At 53.8% G+C, this 11,175-nt stretch overlaps 1 protein-coding gene across 2 annotated transcripts in view; it reads left to right on the top strand.

The window, feature by feature from the left end:
* The first annotated feature begins 1,340 nt into the window (after positions 1-1,340).
* Positions 1,341-11,175, top strand: part of LOC116952487 (glypican-6-like) — a 159,416-nt gene continuing 149,581 nt past the window's right edge. The window contains exon 1 of one of the 2 annotated variants that reach the window (XM_032971873.2): positions 1,341-2,136. In XM_032971873.2, coding sequence (XP_032827764.2) covers positions 1,884-2,136 — 253 coding nt within the window. In that variant the 5' untranslated portion in view covers positions 1,341-1,883. The remainder of the gene's footprint in view (positions 2,137-11,175) is intronic. The other variant, XM_032971874.2, reaches the window with a different exon arrangement.

Here is an 11,175-nt window from a genome sequence, read left to right as displayed (position 1 = left end):
CAATGTTATTGTTGTGTTTAGACGTCATTTAAAAACCAAAATCACTGCACCGACCTGTCACCTCCAAAGACACGTGGCAGTTTCTTGGCAAAAGAGCGTTGGGTGCCCTGCGGTTAGTTTTGGGGTTATGCTTCGGCTCATTCCATTGTTCCCCAAACGCGCACACTGCTGCACGTCGAACAACTCGGACTGTATTGGCAATACTTTATAACCAACAGAGCTACTTAATTGGCGAAGTATTACGCACGTAGTCGAACTTCTGTCGCACCGTACCTAGCCAACCGTGCTAATCAAGCTAACAGCCACGCGATATCAACAGCCGGCTGAAGGCCCTTTGCCGGAACGTTGCCTTCGTTTTACGGCCTCAAGCCGTGGGGCCACGTGGCCCTGTGGACGGAGGTCCCCCACTCAAAACCAAGAGGGGGTCGCAGTTGCAATCCAGGACGGGGGTCGTCGATTCGACCCAACACCCCTCTGTTGCAATGGGGGGGGGGGGTGTTAGAAGTCGACAGTGCCTGTTGTTGGATATCCTGGTCCCCTTCGGTGGGAACGTGGAATTTTTCTCTGACTGGATGAGGACCTTGGGCAGACACGACCAAGGTCCCATCGCCAGTCTGGACGAGGGAGGCGACTTTTATTTGAACGTTTTAAAAACAATGAAGTAACTGCGCTAACAACTCGGATAACCAGCCCTGCCCACCCCTTCCCCCGCCCATTTCACCAACCGGTACACACCAGCGTGGTGAAGTATGGCCAAGCACCCCCCCCCCCCTCCTGTTGACCGACAGCGGTGTGGGGGGGTCGCCTTCATCATCCAGCGGTGGCTTGCCGCAGGGACTGCCAACTATGGAGGCGCGTGACCGTACGAGCAATTGCCAATTCCGACTTTACAATCTCGGCAGGCGAGGCCCCACGAAGCTAAATCAGTTCCACAATGAGCACGACCACAGCCTAAGGTCGGTGGTGGTGGTAGCTCCAGGACACCGCGAGGCGGGGGATGTGAAAACGAACCAGAGGCAAACAACGCGAAGAATCGGCAGCGCGTTATGCACGTGAGACAAACCAGAACGAACTTTGTTCAAATGGCACATTAAGCCACGGCGACTCGGGGTGTAACCACAACAGCAGCACGGGCAGCTCTATAACAACAATTATTATTATACCCTGGGAGCACGCAGCAACCGCCCTGTCGTGGTTTACACGATTGGATGACAATTGGCCAAGTGGAGAAGTCTCATCGGACCTTGCATCGAGACGAGCACAGGGGCCGCTGTGCCCACGCAGAGGAGAGTGCAGGGGGGGGGGGAGAGGACCAAAGGGAGAGAGGGAGGGAGATGCGGAGTGGGTGGGAAAGTGGGATCCGAGCTATCGGCGATCCGTGTAAGCGCGACATTCACAGCAGAGGCACGGAGCGACCCGCCTTAATTGAGTCCACAAAGGGACGGAGCCAGCACACAGCGGACACGCTAGGGCTGTCGAGTGCGACTACAAAGAGAGGCTGTTGCCCGAAACGTCGCTTATATATTTTGTTTCCTTTTAAGGCGGTGTCATCGACGAGCGAGTATATATTTTTTGTGTGACTCGAGTACAGCAGGAGGTGTAACATCTCGCACGCGAAACGCACGTCCCCTCGACAGCCACACGGTAACCCGTTTGGAGCAGCAGCATCATCGTTGTTCCTGCACCCGCACGCACGCACGGGGAGCGTGCACGGCACGAGACCTCGCACGGCAGCTCTGGCATAGAGCCACTTGGACAGCGAGCCGCAGACGGCGAGCAGGAAGCAGCCACACGCGGGAGAGGCACGGCACGTCCAGTGCACCTCGAGTCACCGAACGAACGAGCAGGCACAGCGAGACGCACGCGGAGGAGACGGCACCACGATGTCGTCTCGTGTCCACTCGCCTCTCTCGCCGCCGCTGTCTTGCTTGGGCTACGGGCGTCTGCTGCTGCATCGTCAGCTGCAGCTGCTCCTGCTGCTCCTCCTGCTGCTGCTGCCGGCACTGCTGCTGGGTGGCTCCGGCGTGAGCGCTGGCGGGGATGCCGGAGGCTCGGCGCGGGCTTGCGGGGCGGTGCGCCAGGCGTACGCGGCGCGGGGGCTCCCTGCCAGGGGGGTGCCGTCCCACGAGATGGCGGGTGAGTGGAGTGTGTGGGTGTCTGTGTGGGTGGGTGTCTCTGTGTGTGGGTGTGTGTGTGGGTGTCTGTGTGGGTGTCTGTGTGTGTGGGTGTCTGTGTGGGTGGGTGTCTGTGTGTGTGGGTGTCTGTGTGGGTGTCTGTGTGGGTGTATGTGTGTGTGTGGGTGTCTGTGTGGGTGGGTGTCTGTGTGTGTGGGTGTCTGTGTGGGTGGGTGTCTGTGTGGGTGTATGTGGGTGTATGTGGGTGTCTGTGTGGGTGTCTGTGTGTGTATGTCTGTGTGTGTATGTCTGTGTGTGTATGTCTGTGTGTGTATGTCTGTGTGTGGGTGTCTGTCTGTGTGTGTATGTCTGTGTGTGTGGGTGTCTGTGTGGGTGGGTGTCTGTGTGTGTGGGTGTCTGTGTGGGTGTCTGTGTGGGTGTATGTGTGTGTGGGTGTGGGTGTCTGTGTGTGTGGGTGTGTATGTGTGTATGTCTGTGTGTATGTCTGTGTGTGTGTGGGTGTGTGTGTATGTGTATGTGTGTGTATGTCTGTGTGTGTGTCTGTGTGTGTGGGTGTCTGTGTGTGTGGGTGTCTGTGTGGGTGTCTGTGTGTGTGTGTCTGTGTGTGTGTGGGTGTCTGTGTGTGTGTGGGTGTCTGTGTGTGTGTATGTCTGTGTGGGTGTCTGTGTGTGTGTGGGTGTCTGTGTGGGTGTCTGTGTGTGTGTGTGAGGGTGTCTGTGTGTGTCTGTGTGTGTGTGGGTGTCTGTGTGTGTGTGTATGTCTGTGTGTGTGGGTGTCTGTCTGTGTGTGGGTGTCTGTGTGGGTGTCTGTGTGTGTGTGTGGGTGTGTGTGTGTGTGGGTGTCTGTGTGTGTGTGTGTCTGTGTGTGTATGTCTGTGTGTGTGTGTATGTCTGTGTGTGGGTGTCTGTGTGTGTGTGTCTGTGTGTGTGTATGTCTGTGTGGGTGTCTGTGTGTGTGTGTGTATGTCTGTCTGTGTGTGTGGGTGTCTGTGTGGGTGTCTGTCTGTGTGTGTGTATATGTGTGTGGGTGTGTGTGGGTGTCTGTGGGTGTGTGTGGGTGTCTGTGTGTGTGGGTGTCTGTGTGTATGTCTGTGTGTGTAGGTGTCTGTGTGTGGGTGTCTGTTTGTGGGTGTCTGTGTGGGTGTCTGTCTGTGTGTGTATGTCTGTGTGTGGGTGTCTGTGTGTGTATGTCTGTGTGTGGGTGTCTGTGTGTGGGGGTGTGTGGGTGTGTGTGTGCGTGCGTGGGTTTTTGTGGGGAGCGGTGGTGTAGTGGTCAGCGCTACGCTGCGCTACGGATCCGGCGACCCGAGTTCGATTCCCGCTCACGGCCAACACCGCCAGTGACGATTCTCTGAACCGGTCCTGGGCCTCCCCCAGGTCGATTTGGCCTGGTGCAGTGTCTCAACATCGCCACTGGGGAGACAAAGGCGGGCGGGCGGGTGTGGTGTTGGCCACCCACCCCCTCGTGTGCCGTGCCGGCCTTCACAGCTGCTGCTCGCTCACAGCACTTGCCCCTCTGGTCTGTTAAGGCTACACGGCGGCGTGGGGATCTTTATCTTTGTAATGTGGTCTATGCGTGAGTTGGGGCTGCCATCAACACAGCAGTGGATAGACAATGACTTGATGATACCACAGCTGTCAACCCACACGGTTTAGTCCCTATTCTTGTACAGGGAAATTGAGTGTTCAGGTCCATACGGCGTACAGCCATTTCAATGCGGCAAAAATAATGTGTTTTGTCTGTTTGTGTTTCTCGCTTGTGATGGGACTTTGTAGGATGAACGCTGAGATTTATAAGGGCTCGGGGTGACCAATAAGGTCTGCATTTGTCTGTAACAAGGTAGGGCACTGATAAGGGGTTGACAGGTTTGTGATATACGTGATATGTATACACACGCAGAGTAAACATGAGCTACATCGTGGAGAATATAAATAACATTTAATAAGCCGGCTAGTCACTTACTCCCCACTTCTCTTCCTATATACACCCCCACCAAACACGTGTCGTTGATTTAAATACAATGGCAGACATGCAAGACATGTATGTACGACCCCTTGTCAATCCCAAGGCCTGCCGGGCACGAGGGGAGGGGTCGCTTTGGCCATACTTCACCAAGCAGGTCCGTGCGGGTTGTTTGGTGAGAGGCGGGGGGGGTGTGGGTCGGTTCAGACGCCACTGGCCACTGATGTTAGCCGTGGCCGGGAATTGAATTCAGGTGGCCGGGTTCACAAAGTGAGAGCGCGCGCAGCGCCGCCCTGCTACTACTGCCGCCGCTCGGGCTCACACCGTTCACGGGCAACGTTCACGGGCAACGTTCACAGGCCCTGTTCAGAGCAACGTTCACTGGCAACGTTCATGGGAAACGTTCACGAGCAACGTTCACGAGCAACGTTCACGGGCAACGTTCACAGGCAGCGTTCACAGGCCCTGTTCACGAGCAACGTTCACAGGCAACGTTCACCGGCCCCGTTCACAGGCAACGTTCACCGGCCCCGTTCACGAGCAACGTTCACGAGCAACGTTCACGGGCAACGTTCACGGGCAACGTTCACAGGCCCTGTTCAGAGCAACGTTCACTGGCAACGTTCATGGGAAACGTTCACGAGCAACGTTCACGGGCAGCGTTCACAGGCCCTGTTCACGAGCAACGTTCACAGGCAACGTTCACCGGCCCCGTTCACGAGCAACGTTCACCAGCCCCGTTCACGAGCAACGTTCATGGGCAACGTTCACGAGCATCGTTCACCAGCCCCGTTCACGAGCAACGTTCATGGGCAACGTTCACGAGCATCGTTCACCGGCCCCGTTCACCGGCCCCATTCACGGGAGCCGTTCACGGGCGCCGTTCACGGGCAACGTTCACGAGAGCCGTTCACAGGAGCCGTTCACGGGTAACAGAGCCGTTGACACGAGCGCGCGCGTCGGTGTCTCGTCGCTTGAAACTTGCATGGAACGCGTGCTCACTGCGCGTCTCCACCACCACCACCACCGTCATCATCGTCGGTGCCGTCACCTCGCGAAGCGGCCCTCGGCCCCAACGAATTCCCACGGTGGCGGCCGCGTTCCCGCACACGATTCCCCCTCCGTCCTTTGGCTGCCATTCAATCGCCGGCCTCGTCCATGGTCCATCGATCCCTCAACGGAGACGTGTTCTGCCCACGACGGCTTTGCGTCCTTGGCAGCGTGGCGCCTCCGGGTTTTGCCTTTTTGGTTTTCCCCTCTTTCTGTTTCTCGGTGCAGAATTCGGAGCGCGCGCGAGTTCCGTCTTCCGTGGCCCACGTCGCGCGTTTTCTGATCCGTACGCCGCAGCCGGAGCTGTGATGAGTCGACGCGTGAATTAGACGTGGGCACTCTGTGTGCATTGGAATACGCACGACATTGCACGCCGATAACATTTTTCTCGTGGCAATAACAACAACAACAACAACCACCACTTCCATCCTGTTCTCGTTCGCTTCTTTATTTTAATTACAATCTGCTTTTCATAATTGTCTGGGGTATACTCGACATATTATGATCCGTTGTCAAATTACAGATGATGCCTTCCTCGAGCAAATTGTTAAATATTTAGCACGCACATTCTCTTATTATTATTACTACTACTGCACAATGTTAAATATTTAGCACGCACATTCTCTTATTATTATTACTACTACTGCGCTCGTTTGCCCAGGAAAACCACAGTGAGCCTCACGTCTCTTTTTCAGGAGGGTCCTGCCAGGTTTTTGCGGGAAGTAGCGGGCGACGATTGCCGAGTCACTTGTGGAGTAATTCTTCCAATTAGCACCAGGACGCCGGCGTCCACACAGCGGCCTGCTACTTACAAACGACGTCACGTGACCTTTAACGTCCACCGCGCGGCACAAGATGCACACTTTTTAAAGGTCACTGCAGTGGCAGCAATAACCAGGGCGGGCCGCCGGATTCGAACCGTGACGCTCGGCAACACGCGGCGACCGGCGCTACCGCTGGGGCTGTCACAGCCCCGACGTGCTCGGCGTATCGCTGCGGCGGCGCGGTGCGTTGCGCCGCGCGACCCTGCGAACCTGCCGATTGTGAATTCTTGCCGACGGCAAAATATTGGCGGCGAGTGAGATATCTGAACCAGTCCTGGGTTCCCCCCCGCCCCGCTTCACCAACTCGCAGCGACATCCGTGAGCGACGTGGCATGTGGAGACTTTCATTCAGCAGTGGATTGACAAAAGGCTCATCAGTTATTTCACTGCTACTATTACTATTATTAAAAGTTGACTTCTTGACTCAGGTCATGTATTGATTAGGCCAAATGTGTGTTGTTAACACCCTCCACCACCCAACGCATCCAAGCACATCGTGTCAGGTTGGTGGGGTTTTAACGACGCCAAAATGTGGCCAGATCGTTCTGTGGCCCGACCCAGAAATCATTATCTGTGAATTGTGTAACATTTGGGTGTGAAACCCATTGTTACAACTCGGATGTGGGGTTTGCACTAAATGCTGCATTTCGGGGACTTGGAGCCAAGGGAGAAAAAAATAAATGGCAGGAGTGGTCAATAAATCTCAACGTGCTGTCCCCTGCTTGTGAAGAGAGGGCTCAATGGCTCCACTGATAGATCGACCGCTTGATTGATTTATTGATTCATAGCGAGTGGCCAGTGACCGCCAGTGGCAATCGCTTGAGTCTGGCGTGGTTTTGCACTTTTTACGTTGCCCCCTTCGATTGTCGCAGGAGCCATGACTCCAGGGAGTCACAAATCTGACACACCTGGGTTATGGTGGTGGTGGTGGGTGGGGGCGGGCGGGCGGGTCAGATTTGGGGTTAGTTGCCGAGCAAGATGCATTGGCGTACGATATCTCTCGTGCAGTTAATCCTTCCCCTTGTTACGTCTGCCTCTCGGAAAAGCGCGGTCAAGTTTATAGCGCGGGCGGGCGGGCGGGCAGGCGTCTGCGGTCCAAGCGCGATGGAGGCAAAGCGGCGGCGAATCTCGTGGAGTTTTTCTCGAAACTCCTCGATCGCGAGTGAGGGGGGAGATTGCGAGCCGGCCGGCGGGCAGAAGTGGGGCGATAGACCGGGGGCTCGCCAAGCTGTGGTGCGCGAATACTCATTTATTTTTCGATTTAAAGCTTAAGCGCTGTCGTCTGGACAGTCCTGTTTCTTCACCTGAAGACGGCTACTTGTGTTGTGGCCGAAACGTCGTGAGAATTTAATTGTTTTATTTTATTATTTTATTCTCATTCTACGTGACTTTACCGAAAGAACCAAAGAAGATACTCATTTATTATTGTTGTTGCTGAAATTATCAAACACAAACGCTGACGCTTGGTGCGATCCGCGTTTCGTCCGCCACGCGTTCCGACCGAGCTCCCGCCCGCCGGTGTGCGTGAATAAAGGCCTCCACTGCCGTTAAAACTGTAAACTATTTTTTATTTTACCAGGTAAGGCCCACTGAGCTTTGTCGCTGTGTTTTTTTCGAAGTGACCTGGCCACCACAAATGATAGCTCACACAAAGTGGCTGGCTTATCATCGCGTGGAAATGTATAGCAGTCAATTACTCTTGAACACGTGATGTTGATTCTAGATGTGGAGGGAAAAACCGGAGGACCCAGAGAAAAATCCACGCGACCACGGGGAAAGAGACACGGAAACTCCAAATATACAGCAGCTGCAGGTGTCAGGGTCGGGATCGAACCCACGACCTCCTGTATACCAGGCGAGGGAGTTAAATATTGTACCGACATTTTTCACTTAACTACAGTGAGGGAAAAAAGTATTTGATCCCCTGCTACGTTTGCCCACTGGCAAAGAAATGATCAGTCTATCATTTTAATGGTAGGTTTATTTGAACAGTGAGAGACAGAATAACAACAAAAAAATCCAGAAAAACGCACGTCAAAAATGTTATAAATTGATTTGCATTTTAATGAGGGAAATAAGTATTTGACCCCTCTGCAAAACATGACTTAGTACTTGGTGGCAAAACCCTTGTTGGCAATCACAGAGGTCAGACGTTTCTTGTAGTTGGCCACCAGGTTTGCACACACCTCAGGAGGGATTTTGTCCCACTCTTTGCAGATCTTCTCCAAGTCATTAAGGTTCGAGGCTGACGTTTGGCAACTCGAACCTTCAGATCCCTCCACAGATTTTCTATGGGATTAAGGTCTGGAGACTGGCTAGGCCACTCCAGGACCTTAATGTGCTTCTTCTTGAGCCACTCCTTTGTTGCCTTGGCCGTGTGTTTTGGGTCATTGTCATGCTGGAATACCCATCCACGACCCATTTTCAATGCCCTGGCTGAAGGAAGGAGGTTCTCACCCAAGATTTGACGTTACATGGCCCCGTCCATCGTCCCTTTGATGCGGTGAAGTTGTCCTGTCCCATTAGCAGAAAAACACCCCCAAAGCATAATGTTTCCACCTCCATGTTTGACGGTGAGGATGGTGTTCTTGGGGTCATAGGCAGCATTCTTCCTCCTCCAAACACGGCGAGTTGAGTTGATGCCAAAGAGCTCCATTTTGGTCTCATCTGACCACAACACTTTCCTCCAGTTGTCCTCTGAATCATTCAGATGTTCATTGGCAAACTTCAGACGGGCATGTATATGTGCTTTCCTGAGCAGGGGGACCTTGCGGGCGCTGCAGGATTTCAGTCCTTCACGGCGTAGTGTGTTACCAATTGTTTTCTTGGTGGCAATGGTCCCAGCTGCCTTGAGATCATTGACAAGATCCTCCCGTGTAGTTCTGGGCTGATTCCTTACCGTTCTCATGATCATTGCAACTCCACGAGGTGAGATCTTGCATGGAGCCCCAGGCCGAGGGAGATTGACAGTTCTTTTGTGTTTTTTCCATTTGCGAATAATCACACCAACTGTTGTCACCTTCTCACCAAGCTGCTTGGCAATGGTCTTGTAGCCCATTCCAGCCTTGTGCAGGTCTAAAATTTGGCCCTGACATCCTTGGAGAGCTCTTTGGTCTTGGCCATGGTGGAGAGTTTGGAATCTGATTGATTGATTGCTTCTGTGGACAAGTGTCTTTCATATAGGTAACAAGCTGAGATTAGGAGCACTCCCTTTAAGAGTGTGCTCCTAATCTCAGCTCGTTACCTGTACCTGTATAAAAGACACCTGGGAGCCAGAAATCTTTCTGATTGAGAGGGGGTCAAATAATTATTTCCCTCATTAAAATGCAAATCAATTTATAAAAAAAATTTACATGCGTTTTTCTGGATTTTGTTGTTGTTTTTTTCTGTCTCTCACTGTTCAAATAAACCTACCATTAAAATTATAGACTGATCATTTCTTTGTCAGTGGGCAAACGTACAAATTCAGCAGGGGATAAAATACTTTTTTTCCCTCACTGTATAAGAATTTAGGATGAGGGGAGCTGAGAATTCATGGAGGGGGGCTGAGAATTCATCATGGGGGACGGTGGAGAGGGTGGGCGCACTCCTCTAACCGCCCCAAAGTTACTGGACTGCCTTGGGAAAGGTCGCCACTTTTTCCACAGGCCAGACTCGAATATATTCCCCAGTCAGTTCAAGGCCCCTTCAAGACGACGCAGTCCATCGTGGGTAACATTCAACACGGCACCACCTCGTCTCGGATGCTACACCCAGGCGGGTCTAGGTCAAACGGTAGCGCCCGCATAGGTGAGGGAACCCTCGTCTGTGCTCGCCTTCCACGCTCCGCCGACGATCGTCAGCATTGGGGCCGATTCGGTCGGAGGCCAAGTGAACGTTGCGTGAATTGCAGGGCTGAGGGGTCGTGCACGTGCCCAAGTGAATAATTGCGCAATCTGCATCGTGAATGTCATTGCGAGCGTGATGTTTGCAAAAGGGCAGATGGGGAGCAGTGACACGGGCACCGCCGTAAGTTCTCACGGCGGCCGCCAGCTACCGAGAGCGTTCGTGCTGTTGGGCAAGCCGTACGTTGTAAACGCCGTGCAGGTGCGGTGCCCAGCGTTTACCCCGCGCGCTCCGGCGGCGTGACGACTGACGCGCCGGACTCGCGATCCAGAGGTCGCCGCTTCGACGCGACCTCCTGGCGTGGCGGCTGAACCACCCCCCACCCCTCCCACTCGCCGGGTCAGTCCACCCAGCAGCGTCCACGGGTTCCACCGTAGTTGGTCATTCGGCCGGTCGCATGCGGTGGGGTAAAGTGTGGGCACTCCCGCCTCTTCCAAGACAACTGGGCAGCGTGGAAGAGTAGACCAAAACACCCCTCCAGAGGGCCTCTGCGGAGCTGGCTCTCGTGGTGAGCCTCCCGCCAGCAGCGGCGTGAGCGGGCAGTTGCAGGGTTGCGCCTTTGCCTCGTGCCGCTGAGCCCGTTATTAACGCGACGTCCACACCACGTGCCCTTCGGGAGGGCGCCGAGTCCATCGGTGGCGTGGCGCTGCCACGGATTTGAACTTTCAGTGGGGGTGGGGGGGCAGGTGGGGGGGGGGGCTCTCTCGAGGGCTGTCGCCACCTCTGCTGGTGGTGTTCCCGGGATTGTCGTGGGGAATCTGTAAGTCTCCCCCGGGGCATGAAGAGTTAGTATATTTGACTTGGCCAGCAATCGACATCTGTGGCATCATCATTAGAGAACTACATTATTATTATTGAACACATCGTGTGGCGATGCTGAACTGGCAGTGGTTCACAACAAAAAACACAACAACAAAACCAGACAAAACACAACAATAAAAAACACAACAAAAACACAACAAAAAATAACAAAAAACATAACAATAACAACAAAAGACACAAAAACACAATAACAAAAACAACAACAAAACACAACGACAAAAAACACAACAACAACAACACTCAACACATTGGTCAATACACCGCTCCCCTTAAAAGGGCAACTCCGTCCTGCACAGGAGTGTGCAAGGTCCCTCCTCTTGCTCGCACGATGCGTGTGCCCCATCATTGAGTGCCCCAAGCTCGGTTGTCCATTCTGTAAAGAACCAAAAAGTGGACCCCTCCCGCACCTCCGATTAGCGCGGCCGGCTACACGCAGTGCGGAAGAAGTTCAACGTGCGTAAAGTGTAAAGCGCGCGTGCGTGTGTGTGTGTGTGATT

This window comes from Petromyzon marinus, chromosome 47 (assembly GCF_048934315.1).
Source record: "Petromyzon marinus isolate PM22_M1 ecotype Great Lakes invasive population chromosome 47, UKy_Petmar_22M1.pri1.0, whole genome shotgun sequence".
In the NCBI taxonomy this organism is placed as follows: Eukaryota; Metazoa; Chordata; class Hyperoartia; order Petromyzontiformes; family Petromyzontidae; genus Petromyzon; species Petromyzon marinus.
Note: the sequence above shows the minus strand (reverse complement) of the source record. Positions and strands in the feature narration are given on the sequence as shown.